General features: G+C 41.9%; 1 protein-coding gene across 1 annotated transcript; it reads right to left on the reverse strand.

Annotated features, from left to right (window-relative positions):
• Window positions 1-30: 30 nt before the first annotated feature.
• Window positions 31-15,287, reverse strand: hyou1 (hypoxia up-regulated 1). Its single transcript, XM_020085866.2, has 24 exons — window positions 15,062-15,287; window positions 14,050-14,128; window positions 13,765-13,858; window positions 13,544-13,622; window positions 13,292-13,446; window positions 11,847-11,923; window positions 11,550-11,731; window positions 10,662-10,777; window positions 9,114-9,300; window positions 8,890-9,024; window positions 8,272-8,354; window positions 7,968-8,100; window positions 7,430-7,614; window positions 7,050-7,188; window positions 6,768-6,825; window positions 6,574-6,650; window positions 6,178-6,339; window positions 5,870-6,042; window positions 5,694-5,781; window positions 4,326-4,582; window positions 3,520-3,604; window positions 2,750-3,011; window positions 2,555-2,659; window positions 31-1,584 (listed from the first exon to the last, which is right to left on the reverse strand). Exons 2-24 carry the CDS (start codon window positions 14,120-14,122, stop codon window positions 1,535-1,537), a joined length of 2,955 nt encoding a protein of 984 aa, XP_019941425.1. The 5' UTR covers window positions 14,123-14,128; window positions 15,062-15,287; the 3' UTR covers window positions 31-1,534.
• Window positions 15,288-15,861: the final 574 nt, after the last annotated feature.

The following is a 15,861-nucleotide window of genomic DNA, read 5'->3' on the forward strand; positions in this document are numbered from 1 at the left end:
TGAAGAAACAAATTGAACCAAAATGACTAATTAAAAACAAAAAGATTCTTTATTAACAGTTTAGAAACACAACATTATTAGCATTTTCAATTCCTGCCTTTGTTTGTTTGATTTTAACTTTCCTCTTTAAATAATCCAGAGTGCCAATAACAAAGAAGCGCACTACTGACCCACACATGGAAGGAGAAGTGGAGCCAACATCTGGGCAAGAAGCTGCAGCAGAGGGCACGTCGAGGCAAAGAGCAGTGACATCACTTCCGCCTCCTCTATAATGTTAGCAGCTCATGACACTTTGAAAACATGCAGTTTGTCTGCTGTCACTGAAACAGATGCAAACCCTTTTCAGAGGTTGGACAGGCATCAGTGGAAAAACTGAGTCATGAATCAATAATTTTGGTTGAACAGGATCAGAAGCCTAATGTTAAGCAGATATGTGGAGACGCCATTTAAATTTGACATGTTCCCTATTTGGCAACTGCGTTTTTTGAGGTAATCATGATTCAATAGAGCAAATAGTTTTGGGGGAAAAAAAAAAAAAAGGTGGTGAATTTGGACTTCAGGGTGTGTAATATTGGGCATTCTTCATTAAATCCAATCAGGTAAGCTTACTAAAGAAATTAAATGCAAGTGACTTATGATGGATAGACACACCTATTCTCAACCATGTAGTTTCCACATGTTTATATACAATGCACATTTATACCAGCATCACTGGTCAGGAATAAATCAATAAATCACGATCCTTCTTATTCTGCTGCTCACTGAGAAATTACAGTGGGACTTTGGATATTATGCCACGCAGCCATATCAACAATTATTATTCACCAGATTAAAGATGCTTTCCATTTTAACCAATCCACTGTACTTACAATACATTTTTACATAAACTGTATGTGTTTGAGATTTGCTTCTACCTTTTGTCTGTTTTCTACAAATTTCTCTAAAATGTACAAAATACATTTTTGGGCTTGGAGGAAAAAAATAAAAATATATCTACCCTCAGAGTTTCCTCTAGAGGACTCTAGTGCACTCAATCCATGACAGGTCAGTGAAAGTAAAGGGCAGGTGTTAGGACAAACATTAATCTCTCAACAACACAGCATGGTTGAGGATACAGTGCAGAGGACCAAGCAGGAAATGAGAAGTTTACGAATGACGACTGTTACAGCACTCGTTCTTGTCAATTGTTATTTCTATAAGGCCTGATCAGCATTTAGGAAACCATCTGTTGGACGTGAGAGGGGCTTTTGGACCGTGCATCTATCACAGCACACACAGTGTGGGGCTCTATTTTTATTTGACTGGTTCCTCGTGTGTCCATTGCTTACAGAATCCATGAAAGTAAAAGAGATGAAGGGCGAGAAGAGACAAATCTGGGAAGAAGATGAGTGTGGACTTCGGTCCTCATCCATTCAGCTCCCAGAAGTTCAACGACCGGGGCAAAAAAAGAAGAAAAAAAAAAAAAGAGCAAGAAGGAACTTGAACATTTATACACTGTCAATAAATATAGTGATTTTTCCCCCAGTTCCAGCTGTTATAATTCATCGTCTATATGGTTTTCAGGTTTGTCCTTGTCCTTTGGTGCTGAAAATGAGGACAGAGAAGGGAAAAAATGAATACTGAATGTATGTGGCATTATAGCAGCTCTATTCATTAGTAGAAAAGAGCTCACAGTACTGAGAACATTTCCTCTCCAGTCCACAACTACACGGGCAGAGGAACTGATGCCCACATTTATAGCTGACACTGAATAAATGCAACATTTGAAACGCCTAAGTTTGAAGTCAGAGGGGAAAATGGCGACCTGTTTCGTCATCAGCTTTGCTTTACAAGCTTACGCTGTTATGTTAAAATGTTCACATGTCACAACTGACTAACAAATACTCCTGTGGCCATTACAAAGAATTTAGAATCACTCTTACCCTGCAGCTAACTATTCATATTTTCAACTGCAGCACATGGGAATTACACTCCACAGGCAAATACAAAAGTAGGAGAATAATCAAAGAGCAAAGAGCAAAGCCCATTTTGGTTTTTAGCCTCTAAAATCAATTTGAAGAACAAGTCGTTAACATGTAAAACAAATGCTCCTCTGCATGAGATGTGGATGTAATGCAACCTTTTAAGAAATGACATCAGTATTATTATGCATGATTTATTGCTTTTGACAGGAATACACTTATCATGTATCATTCCAGCTTCTTGACATTGAGGTTTTTGTCAATATGGTTCATTATGCAAAAATCTAATTTCACTCTCTTCTATGAATATCTTGTTTCAACTGTTATAATCAAGGTCCTTGTTTTTAGAGAAAAAACTGGACCTGGTCATTCATTATAACAGAAATGAGTGAGCATGATTCATAATTTAATGCAATCCACTGCAGTGATATAAAGTTCCATTTGTGTTGATAGTGTGTGCCAGTGACTTCATCCAGGTGACTTCTGAGCCTGACGTTTAGTGTTGTAAGAGACCACATCTAATTTCATTCCAGTTATTTTGTCCGCACCCTAAAGTTCTCTGGCATTATCAGCAACAGGTATGGCAGACCGACCTGTGGTTGTCGTTTCTTCTGAGGGCTGTGATTGGCTGTCTGAGTCTGTGGGTACAGTGCTCTCGGTAGGCGGGGCCTCGCCCGGCGGAGCCTCCTCTGGGATTTCTGCAATTCAATGAGAAATAACAAACATTTTGTTATTTAGGATTTGTGGAAGAAGAACAACAGGTCTGTGTGTTGTGCTGTTTGACCCACCACTCTTTGAGTCTGTGCTCTCCTCTGTGGGAGGGATGACCTTCTCCTCAGCTGTGTTATTGGCCTTGCTGCTTTTCTCTGAGCTGGTGCTGTTCTTAGCTTTGGCTTTAGCCTTCGGTTTGGCAAACTTGGCCTTGTTGAGCAAGTAGTTGACCTCTCGATCCAGCAGTGCCAGCTTGGACTCGATGTCTTTAGACAGCAGGACCGGTCGCTCTTTTGGAGAGCGTTTCTCCTGCTGTGCCACCGTCTCGTTCTTCCACGTCTGGAACAATTGACACATGAGGATCAGTTTACCTGATTCAAAGAGAACCACCCAGCCGTAAAAGCAGTGACAAGATGTCTTCAGTGGCTCTGGAAGGAGTCTGAGAAAATAATCCTGATGATGTCATGGTGGTGTCATCAGGGTTATTTGAAGCTTAAGCTTGAAAGGGGAAGTCTGGATTATGATGTGGTGAATCTGCTGATTTGACCATTTTATTTTTAATCTCTCATGCAGATCCCTAACCTTACTGAGGCGCAGGGGTTAAGAGGGTGGGGGATATCCCAATCATACCCTGCCAGAGCTGTGCTGTCTCCCTTTATGTCATATAACACTAATATTGTTTTAATGTCCCAGTAAATGTAATAGCGTGTGGTACTTGATGAATAATTCTAGAGTAATATTTGAGGTGTAAACAAGCTTTTGAGGATATACTGGTATCAATCAATAGTATCAGCTCCACCTCCTGGTGTGATGACAATCTGAGAGCATTCATTCATTCATCACCTACCGTTGTTTCATTGATGAGGGTTTCTAACAAATTCAGCTCAACTTCAGTGAAGATCTGGTCGTCCTCAGGAATCAGTCTGGCACTCCTTGGAAAGAGAAACAACAATGATGACACTGTCTATGTGATGCTGCTGAAATTCTAAACTTTATGTGAGCACAGCTTGAATCCACACAGCATTTCCTGGTCCTTGTTAACCTCTATCCACAGTAAAATATGTCCAACACGTGTAAAACAGGAGTCTCTTCTTCTTTGCCCTCTTTTCACCAGGAAAACAACAAATCTGTCTCAAGGCCAACATCTAGTGAGTATCAATGGCATCAACATACACATCACATCTGGCAGTACCTTGGATTTTGGTCACATGAAAGAGGTGGGCCAAGGCCGTGACCAAGTACTACATTTTCATTTTATAAAAAATGCGGAACAACACACGACTAGTGTTAGCAAAACAATCTGTTTTCTATGCTGCATCACCACTGGGAGTCTGTTATTTGATATCCCCCACATAAGGTCATGTCATAGGAGAGTGACCAAACAGGGAAGGATACGTCATGAATGATTTTACTTAATCAGGGCGCTAACGTGTGTCATCATTGTTTCCAAAGGTTCCGTTTCTTCTTGTCTAAAACTAAAAACACAACCTTGGTCTTTTAAAACTTTTAAAACTAAAACATATTAGTGTGGACATGAGGATGGAGGGTAAAATGATGCATTTGCTATTTTAACCAGCTTAACGTAAACATGCACGAGTCAACAGAAAGTGCTCACGTCCCCAGCTCTGTCACATTCCCCCCATCAGCACTCACCTCAGGAAGAAGCTGGAGGTGTTGAGCATACCGTTCAGAGCGGCCAGGCGGTCCGGCCACTTGCGCCTCTCCTCCACCCTGAAAAACATGTCCTTGCACAAGCTCCTCAGCTGAGACAGCTTCTCCCTGAGCTGTTTGGTGGAGGCCGTGTAACCATCCTCATCCATCCACTCTGATGCCTCCGTCAGCTTGGCAGAGATCTGCTCCTTCTCCTCCTCTGACACCACCAACTGATATTCCTCCTGGTACATTTTGTCCTGGAGAAATTTAAATGTGATGTAAAGTATTAAGTATTGTGTTTTCTTTGGAAGAAGCATTGGTGACATGGCTATTTTTTGAGATGGAACAGATCCAATTCAATATCAGTATCTGGTGCTGATTAGGGCTGGGTATCGCCACTGATAGTTTATGATAACAAATCTTTAATCATTAATTATTGTGATAAATTATACTCTCATAATTTTGAAATCATTTCATACCACTGATAAAATGATAATAGCACATTAATAATAACCCTTTCAAAGAGCAGTGAACTTTAAAAGCCAACAAAAGCTGTCTTTCTGCAGTCTGAGTTGATTATGTTTGTTATGAATCTGGTTTAAGCAGTTTCTATTTTTGTACACTTCTCACAATAAAATATATTTTTAACTTGGTGTGTGCTGCGCCATTTGCAGCACTATTTGGTGGGTAATTGCTTGGGCTATGGTCCATAACATTTTTACCATCCAGACAGTCAGACACTCATATGCAGTTCTTTCTCTCACGCAAGAACTTCTCTTTTACTCTTTTGTCTGTATCATGTTATATTAAGTTAATATTCTGTAACGGAGCTTCCTGCAGTAACATATATGATCAATATATCTCTCCACGTTTTATCCATAGTTTACATTGCTTTAACTTTTCAGAGTCATTTCCTCCTTTCATTTTCTAATTCCTAAATCTCCTTTCTAAAAACTCTACTTGTTAACATTCAGGTGATTAAAAGATCAGTGTGTATGAGGGATCAGTGGCAGTAAATTAGGGCTTATACAGCGACCCCCAATGATTTTCCCTTTTGGCCTACTTGCTTTTGAAGTTGATTAGCTCTGATCTACAATATAATACATTTCTGTATAGTTTTTTCTCTTTTCATAAAGCGTCATTTGATTAACTACAGCATTATGTAGCATTCTACATAATAACCATAATAATATTCTTATATTAAAGAAAGACAGACCTCTGGTATTGTAAGATAACCAGATTCAGGCATTGAAATCAGGTTGGAGCATCTCTAATTATTTAGAAGGGATAATGTGCTTGTTGTTGTCCTTGCTTAAAAAACAAAGACAGATAAAAAGGTAAACCTCACAGATGGTGTCCGATGCTAACCTGTGTCTCAAAGATAAAAGCTTCCAAACTGTTGAGGGTCTTCTCTCGTTCCTGTTTGGCCAGGTCTCTGTCTGTCAAATCTTGCAGCCTGAAAAGACACGGACTTAATTTAGCTGACAGAACTGAGAACCAAATTACACAAAAACTAAGGAAAGAATCAACAGTCGCTCTTTTACTTCTTTTTAGAGGAAGTGACTGTATCTGCAGTGGGATCAAAGATGTCCTTGATGATCAGTTCCACTGTGATCTCATCAGAAATCTTGGCCTTTTTCTGAGGTTTTGCCTTCTTCTCCTCCTCCTCCTCCTTCTCTGCCTCAGCGTTTCCAGATTTCTCTCCATCCTTTTCCTCCTTCAAAGACAGTGACATGTTTCAGGCCATTCTCTCTTACAACATTGATTTTCACCAAATTCTGTCCAAAGTGTAGAACCACTCCAAAGACAGTCTACACGAGCTTTGCAAGTGATTAACATGGTAAAATCTTACCTTGGCATCAGTCTTGCTGCCTTCTTCCTCTGTCTGTTCCTGGCTTTTCTCTTCAGTATTTTTACTTTTTTCTGAATCATCTGGCTTTTCCTTGGCAGCCTCGTCCTTCTGGACCTCGTCCTTCTCGTCTTTTCCTGACTCTGGTGGTACTTCCTCCTCATCCTGGATGTCACAAATCAGGGAACAGCGTTGGCATCTAGGGTCTAAGGTCTGTGTGAGCGCTGCCACCTGACACTTGAGTAATCACTTAAAGCAGTTCAGTCTAACAATTGTTACAGATAAACCAGGACAAAGAAATGTATCCCTAAATGTAAAAGTCCTTCCTTCATACAGGCCTTACTGTATTTCATGAACAAACCCATTACTGTGTTGTACCATGAACACAGATACACTTACCTGGACAGGCTCAGTTACATTTGGAGCAGGTTCTGAAGATCCTCCACCAAACAAGGTGGAAATTGTGTTACCCAGTTCTGAAAGACAGTAATGTGATGGCTCTGTTACGTAATGATGAAGTCATATTAACTCTATAACATGGATTTTAAGACTGACTGAAGAGCTGATTTTCAACTTGTGTTTGCAAAACCTACTAGTCAATGTTGATTCCTCTTCTTTTTCCTCCACAACTGTTTCAAAGACAGACTCCACCTGAGAAGGACAATTTACAAAAATGAAATATCCCCATAGTGATGATGATCATAGAATTTAAATGAGTTATTGATATTGTGTTTATAAGTATTTCTCTGTGAACAGCATGTTAGAAATGTTTCTGTGTAAATGTAGAGATAATGCATGTTGTGATTTGGCACAACTCAAATAAAAAGAAACTGAATGTAATAAGGAGGCTACATTAACACAAAAATGTAACTTGCCCGATCCAGCAGGAGCACTCCACTTTCATCCATGTTGAAATGGGCTTTGATGCCTTTCGACTCAGCGTCTGCATGCTTCTGGAAACTGCTGCCCACTCCAGACAGTTTGACAGTGGTCAGGTTCACAGAGCCAAACACACTGCAACACATGACCAACAGGGTCAGAGTAGAACAGCTGTTTAACATATGTATATCATGAGGGAACATGGGTTAAAACAAATTCACACTCAACAACTGTTCTGTAAAGTCTGGTTTCTTCTGGCTTTTTAGTTGTAAAATGTCCTGATCACAGCTGAACTGAACTGACTCTATCAATGTTTGTGCTGGAAAACACTTTTTCCAGAGGGGGTAAAAAGTGCTTAAGTGAGCAGCTATCTAACCTGAGGTCATCCTGACTCAGGAAGCTGAGGTCTCCGTAGTTGATGTCGAACGCAAAGTCATCGCTGTAGCGGTTGAATGTAATGACCTTGCGCTGGGGGTAGGGCGCCATCCTCTGGAAGAGGATACGTTTGTTGTGTTTCGAGGTTTTGACCCCATCCTCCTCTGTCTCACGGGTGAACTCCACCTGAATTATTTAACATGTGGTTAGTTTTAACATGGCTTCATGGATTTATTTTTACATCAAACTTTATAACAGTTAAAAATGCAGGTAACTAGCCGACTGTGAATTTTAAGTAAATGGTCTGTAATTACATAGAGTTTTTCTAGTCTTGATGACCACTCAAAGCGCTTAACAGCACAGTTTATTGCCATTCAGTTAGCTCAAAAACTATGAATAGTGTACAAATGAGGAAAATTTAAAACTGCATACACCTCCACAGATGGGTCCAGTTATAATACAGCTCATCTAAGATCAAAACGAACGAAAATAACAGCATAGATTTACTTTAGTGATCTCAGTGAACGACATGCACTGACCTGAATGGGGAAGACAGCGGCATCTCTGACCAGGAAAGGTTTAACCTTGAAGGCCTTGCTGAGGGCAGCAGCCTGGTACACAGCGCCCATGGCTGCAGCCTCATCTGCATTGATGTTCTTCCCCAGCTCCTCTCTGTGAGGACAAATACACACAATTACACAACAAGTACTATCAACACAACTAAACCTGCAGGAACACAACTCACTTTTCCTATATTAAGTCGAAGAGAATCATGTGAAATCAATCAAGTGTTTACATGTTCGAAAGTGAAAGTTGTTCAAGTGAGAGCAGCATGACACTCACTTCCCCACAGCTTTGAGCAGCACTTCCTGAACTTTGGGGACGCGGGTGGAGCCACCGACTAAAATCACCTGCTCAATTTCATCCTGTCAGCACAAAAAGAAGAACTCAGTTTTGCAGCAGTGCAACAGACATCCGTTCATTTACAGCAGGGCGAGTCATAAGCAAAGGAATACAAACTAACAAATAAGAATACAGGCCCACTTAACCTGCTTTCAAACATGCACTGAACTCTGGAGACTCTGCACTTTCTCGAGAGGTGGCGCATGTGTGAACACAAATGTCTGAGTAAGAGCCCTTTGGATTATCTGCAGACCCTCTCCCCGTCGCCTCCAATTATACATTTTGCAGTAAGTCGGGCAAATCTAATGTGAGAATGCTACAGGGGATCCCCCGCTGGAAAGTAAGAATGTACAGAATTGTATATAGGACCCTGTGCTCTATTGTTATGAAATTCTATTACAATATGGTCTTATGTAGTGACAGTGACAATCAGCTCAATATGTGCACATGTATCATTTAACTTGTATTAAGTTCTGTCCTGTGGGACGACCAGGCTGAACTTGATCAGACACAGATCAGACATCAGACATCAGACATCAATGCAATGGAAAAACTGACCAGTTTCATTTCTGCAACAGCGAGGGCCTCCTCCACCGGACGAGGCACTCTTTCAAAAAGATCAGCACACAATTCTTCAAACTCAGACCTGGTCACCTTTGATTTGAAGTCAATATCGTCCAACAAACCCTCCACCTGAAAAAACGAGAAAAAAAATACACTACTGTGAAATACAGAACCAGCAAGATGGACCGATAGTAGAGGGTTAACACCAGTGTACTCACCTGAGCCATGAAGTCAATGTTAGCACTAAGCACTGTCTTGAGCCTCTGGGCCTCTTTGAGCAGTTTGGCCATGGCCCTATGGTTCTCCCTCACGTCTTTCTTGCTCTTCTTCTGCGCGTTGAACAGTTTGGCCAGGTGGTCCCGCAGTCGCAGGTCCATCTCAAAGCCCCCCAACCCACGGTCAAACCTAGAGGCAGAAGAAGAGAGGCACACCTTAGTCTACATGGACTTCTTTGAAGTTTCTGAAAGGTGAATAATTATTTTTATTATTATGCAGGTTGTCTGTCAAATGCAGGAAGCATATACTGTTCCGTCTAATCAAAGACATTCCAGGATAGAAACACCTTCATTAAACATCTCTTATCCTCACTTTCTTCAATATATTTCTTAAACACTCAAATGTCAGATGTCCGAGTGAGAGCTTTTGGGATATCTTACTCCCGAGGAGCCGATGTGAGAACACAGCAGATCTTCCATAGAATTCACTACAAGCGAGTGGGGGTGATTTTTCTAACACGCAACAGGCGCAAAAATGGGGGGAAAAAAGAAAATACAAACAAACACAAAGAATATAGCGCTGAAGATGTCAAGACAGATTCTACAGCAGCTGAAGACACAGCTCTATTTAATGTGTAGATGCAAGCCTTATACCTGAGACACATTATCTGCTTCTTCTAACTTCACTTGAGCTAGACATGGATATCTCTCAGTATGGTGTGTGTGTGTGTGTGTGTGTGTGTGTGTGTGTGTGTGTGTGTGTGTGTGTGTGTGTGTGTGTGTGTGTGTGTGTGTGTCTGATGTCTGCATGTGTCTTCCTGTTTTGAATTTAACAGGATGAGGACAAGACAGAACAAAACCTCTTTAATTCTTATTGTGAAATACAGTGCAATCCATGATTTACAGTCTTGTAATATACTCACAGGTCAGACTAAAATCTTAAGACTATGCTAGAGTGTGTAACCTTTATTTAATTGTTCAGAAAACTTCATAAAAACAGGCGTGAGCACCAGATATGACAAGCACCCATGTGCAGAAAACATCCTTACAAGGGGCTGTGACAAACATGAGCTTGAGCACTCCCAATGCACTCTCAACTGCTCAGCACTCTTTGGAGGCGGGGACAGTGAGTAATGCCTCCACTACTTTGATTGGTCAGACCAACAATCTCCAGTCTCTGGCCTGCCGAGATGCCAGGAAGGGCACTGGCAGGTAGAGGCATCTAGTGGTCAAATGCTGACATAAGTACAGTAACTATGAAATATCTTTTATTTAAAAAAAATTCACTCCATCTCTCCAGGCTGGAGAAAACAGGTCGCTGGCTGCTTATGATCGGATTACAGGAACGGTACAGGTGTGAGCGCACCTGACACACTGAAGCAATTCTGATTTCTGATCGCTACCCACATCCTTTCTGTCCTCACATCACACGTTTTCACATATTTCAGAAGCTCTTCGACACAGAAATCCTGGCAACAGACCATTACACAGCCTCAACGCTGTGCTGATCGAGCAATCTTTGATGCCCCCTTTAAGGATCAGTGGACTCACCCGACACCTCGGATCTGCAACTGGGGCTGGGTGCCAAACTCCTTGGTTTTGACGGTCTGATAAGTGACAATAGTGGCAGTAGTGCTCCCAGAGCCCATGTCATAAAACATCACATTCTGAAAAAGAACAAGATGAGACATTCAGACACAGAGTTATGGACAGTGCTAAACATGGAGCAGCTTCTCATAGGGAGACCAATGTTTAATACTCAATTGATTGTAAAATATTTTTCAGGACAAAACTTATATTCATTCATTTGTTCAGGGACTGATGTTCTCTGTCGAGTATTTAAGGCACAATGTGGCTCAGGGGTTAGAGCGGTCGTCCTCTAAGCAGAAGGTCGGTAGTTGTACAGTGTGTCGGTTCCTTTCTAAGAGTTTTGACTAATAATCTGGATGAGAGGTTACGAATTTGGTTTCCACCCAAAAAAACTAGCACGTTTTCCTTGACCTAAAATGTGAACATGATGCGTCATATTCTATTAACAAGAAAGAGAGGATTTGTGTTACATGTAATAGTCCTCCACATCTTCTTATTAATAGATGGTCTGTGATGACAAATCACATATTTATAATAACAGAATAAAAGCTCAGGCATAACCAATGGTTCTAATCAATATTGAAAGAAAATGTGGTTTTGCAAAAAGGTTCCAAGAGTTCACAAGGAAACCGGCTCAAGAACCAGAGTTCATTCCGTAGAAAAGACTCAAGTGTGGCTCACTGGTGTGTTTTAATAGGATTTGGAAACAATGGTGGCACAGCGGAATAAGATAGTGTATCAGACTTTATCAATGTGGACATAGGATTTGTCAACTACAGGAGAGAATAGTCACTTACTGCACCAGACTGATTCTTAAACATGCACTAAGGAGAAATGCTGAATGTGCACCTTAGCTGTGTTGTCAATATCTTTCCTCCTGAAGACCCCGTAGTTCAAGGCCACAGCTGTGTTGTCATTGATGAGCTGAAGGACCTTTAGACCGCCCATCTGCGCGGCCTGCAAGACTGCCCTACGCTCTGCCTGGTTGAAAAAGGCTGGGACAGTGATCACGGCATCTTTGATTGGTTGTTCTGGAAGTTAGAGAGATTAGGAGGATAGAAAAAGAAGAGATGCAGATTAATATACTTTGCTCATATGTTTGTAAATGTAACACAATGATGCATCTTCTTCCCTGTGCCAACTGACCAGCAAAGTCCTGAGACAGTCCACGAGAGTAATTGAGCACCATCCCAAGGAGCTCCTCGGGTGAGAACTGCAACTCTCTGGAGGAAAAAAGACAGATGTGATGTGAGTCGAACCATCTGTACTATACCTACTAAATCAGTCACATTAATGGAAAAGATTCTACATGATGAAGAATTGAAAAACAACACTGTAGGACAGACACACAGCCTGATACAGGATATCTACCTAATTGCACAAACATCTGTCTGTCAGGGAGGTGCAGTGGCTACTTTGGTGCAATTATAACATTCAACATGAATTAACTTTGAATAAACAGGGCAAAGATTTCCAGAAGTCTGTAATGTTGACACTATCAGAATTACTTGAATCCATATTAACACCCAACCTGTGCATTTGTCTTCTCAATGATGGCTCCTCAATACCTCTCACTTTGAATTAACGTAGACCTCTTCTGGCAGGCCTTATAGCAGCCAACCAGATTTAGGTTTATCCCACAGTGCCGTTAATGCATTACTGGATGGCGTCCTATCAAAGCAGAGCTCACCTTAAATGCACAACAGTCCATCTAAACTCAACCAAACCGGCCACTGGTTACAGGCCACCTCAAATGGAGGGCAACACCCCTCACAGATCTTTGATGTCAGACCATTAATAACAGTTAGATAGTACAAGTGGTTTCACTAATCTGATTTTGGTCCTTTTCTTTCTGTTTATCAGTCTACTATGAACTCGTATCTTCTCTTCACCAATACTATATTGTACAATATCTTTTTTGTGTACACTTGAGTTTTTGGAAATTGTTTGCATGTTTGAGTTGTCTTGATCATTTCAAAATAAAAAGTGTTGAACAGGAGCAAGCGCTCTGTAACAATCAGAACACTGGTTGGAGTTACAGCGCTTTTATTTTGAAATGGTGTGAACTTGGGTCTGAAGATTCTGCTGATTGCTTAACAGACCTTGGAAATAGCTGACATGTTATATATGAAAAAATAACACCAGTTGAGTAAATCATTCAAACGTATATGTTAGCCACACACCTGAACAGTAATTAAATACATACAGTTTCAATTAATAAAAAACATGACACTAAAATCTTTACGGCAGATAAACACAAAGTTTCCTAACTTCACTCTGCACCATAGACTTTGCAACCAATGTCCAACACACAAACAATACAAAAGTGACAGTATTTTGTAGAACTGTTTAAGAAGGACTCCCTAATGACAAGGAATCATTACAGCAGGCAAAGCAAACAGGCAAGTTTAGAACAGACTGAACTAGTTCCTGTTAATAGCTCGTACTAGCGAGTGATGAACCACCACTGTGGAAACCACATGCAAAATATTTAAGATTCTTTGTGATTGGACTAAAGAGTTAATGTTTGTATTTACTGTATAATGAAAAATTCAAATGTGAAGCAGGGAACAAGTTAAAAAAAGACTCACTCTGAGTTTTTAAAGTAAGTTGTGCCTCTCACTGGGTCCTCCTGCATCTGGTGCTCAGGAAAACGTTTCTGGTAGAGTGCCACCTGGAGGTTCTCATGCTTTTTACCCAGCAGGCTTTGGAGGTGCCTATATACAGTTTTGGGGTTCTTCACAGTCTGAAATGTACAGAATATATGAGCATTAATAGCATACAAGGAAACCATCATTAAGCTGATGTTCATGCAATTTAGTCAACTTAAGAAGAAGTCATACCACTCCCAGTGCACTGTCTCCAAAAAGTCTCTCATTTTCCTTGAGGCACACGGCAATGGGTGTTTTCCTCCGTGACTCCCTGAAAGAAAAGACAACACACACAGTGTTGAGCTTCATTTACTCTATTCAGAAAGGGCATTTCCCTTGGTTACATTCCCAGTGACATCAAATACATGGTGAGTACACACTGTACTCTGAGACAAAAGCTTTGTTATACTCACTTGTTGAGAACTATCTCCATCGGCACACCAGGTTTCACTATCGCCATTTTCATCCACTCACTGCCCAGGTCAACTGACATGACAGCTACTGTCACTGTAAAAACCAAACACACAAATGCCACATGAAGCTCCTGAGCTCAAGTATTTGCTCAGCTCAGTTATTTCCCCACACTGATTCATAACAGAATCTTGTATTTACTGGCATGGCATTGTTCACACTGCTCACCGCTGCAATTAGTGCGCCATGTTAGGACAATGTGTGCATATGTTGATGGATCATATTACCTGTGTGAGAAGGCAACGTTGCCAGAACAAGGCAGAAGAGAGCCACTGGAGCCAGCATCCTCTTCTCCCCCATGATGAGCTATAAAGATGAAATGAAATAAATGAAAAACCATCCCAGGAACCAGGCCTGGTCATTTATGACATTTCTTCTAGGTAACATCACACACTGCGGTCAAAATCTCTCTGATTCATTGATGGTCAAGCTGCTCTGCAGAGATGCTTTTCATCCAGAGATGATGTCTCTCTATGTGGGGGGGGAGGAGCAACAGGATCTCCCACCTGAGATGACTAACCTGCTCTATTTGCTTCTATACTCATTCAGGATGTCTTCACAGCTGCATCATACTCCTGTCTCCTGATGGACCGCAAAGCCAGCGCTGGGCATGACCCTGTCCTTTGCCCAAGCATCTAATGCACCTGATCCCTCCCACACAGGTGAGGACACTTCCAAACACGTGGCAGTTAAACCAGTGCAAAGCATCGATGCTTTGCTTTAACCACGCTGCACTCAAAGGGCAGTAAATGCTTTTTAAACACTGTGTGAATAGAGACTGGAGCCAGAGCTTCACACCCAGAGAGAGAACATCGGAAGCCACATCAGTGTGTGTGCTTCACGTTAGCAGGAGGAAATGTGCAGCACAGAATCTTCCAGTCCCGGTGAGCCAGTGACGCATGACGGTAAAATGGATGCACGGTTCAAACCCTCACTGTTTTAAAACACACATGAGACCTTTAGCTTCTGGAAGTCACTCTGCTGGAGCGGCTGCCCGCAGGAGAAGTTGCCGCTGTTTGATACAAAGCTAAGGGAACAGAGAGCAGTTACTGGTTTTCAATAGCCGCTCAGTTCCAGTGGAACATTTCCGTGTGAAACATCTGTGCAGCTGCTCCGGTGCAGAGACAGCGCTTCTCCGCCGGGAGCTGAGGGAAGTTGACAGCTACTGTTAGCTAGCTCCATGTCAGACCACCATCAATAAGAGAGCATGACTGACACTGTGCCGGGGCAGGAACTCACCTCTCCTCGGGCGGGCGGCTCAGACCGGAGTGTGGCGGGGCGACCAGCAAAAGGACACCGCTTTCGGCTTCGTGTTCCTGCGTTTTGCCTGGACTCGCAGCCTCTGTGCTGTCACGCTTGTGGCCGTCTTTAGTTCGCTTATCACCGGCTCGCTCTCAGTAGTCGGGCCCGGAACGCGGCGTCACCTCATTGGATCCACTCGAGCGGCTGCCGGGAGCAAAAGTCCCGCCAAGTTAACGGGAAGCAAACATACCGCATCCGGTTAGTGTTACAGATTAAAACAACCCGTCGACTAATTGGTGGAGCAAACAACTACATTTTAAACAGATACCATATTGAAAATAAAAATCTTATTTGAATCTATAACCATGTCATGCATTTGAAAGGCGCTGGTTACTGTTCTTTTCATTTTCAAATCCAATGTTACTGCTTTATTACATCCTGAAAGAGATAATAACACTAGTCAGGGAAGCTACCGCATCAGCATTTACATTCAAGTACACATCTGAGGTTCTGAAGAAAAATGTTGGTCCTGAAATATAAAGACAATACAGATAGAGAATCCATTATTAACGCTCGTGCTCTTGTTTTGAAAGGCAGCCCCCTGTATTTCCGGTAAGTAACTCTCGCTGACTTTGAGAGCACGCGAGCAAGCGATGTCCAGTCCGGGGCCCGCCCACATCGCTCCACGCACTGCTCTGTGATTGGTCCACGTGAGGTGAGTGGCGTCGAGAGCCCGTTTCTGGCCGGATGCGATTGGGCCACGTCCAGATAGTGGGCGTGATGTAGAATGACGACAT

This window comes from Paralichthys olivaceus, chromosome 15, assembly GCF_024713975.1.
Source record: "Paralichthys olivaceus isolate ysfri-2021 chromosome 15, ASM2471397v2, whole genome shotgun sequence".
In the NCBI taxonomy this organism is placed as follows: Eukaryota; Metazoa; Chordata; class Actinopteri; order Pleuronectiformes; family Paralichthyidae; genus Paralichthys; species Paralichthys olivaceus.

Coding starts and splice junctions, on each gene's coding strand:
- hyou1 (XM_020085866.2), bottom strand. CDS start 14,122: ATGGGGGAGAAGAGGATGCTGGCTCCAGTGGCTCTCTTCTGCCTTGTT. Junction 13,859..14,049: donor AACGTTGCCTTCTCACACAG/GTAATATGATCC, acceptor TGGTTTTTACAG/TGACAGTAGCTGTCATGTCA. Junction 6,340..6,573: donor ATGTAACTGAGCCTGTCCAG/GTAAGTGTATCT, acceptor TGTGACATCCAG/GATGAGGAGGAAGTACCACC.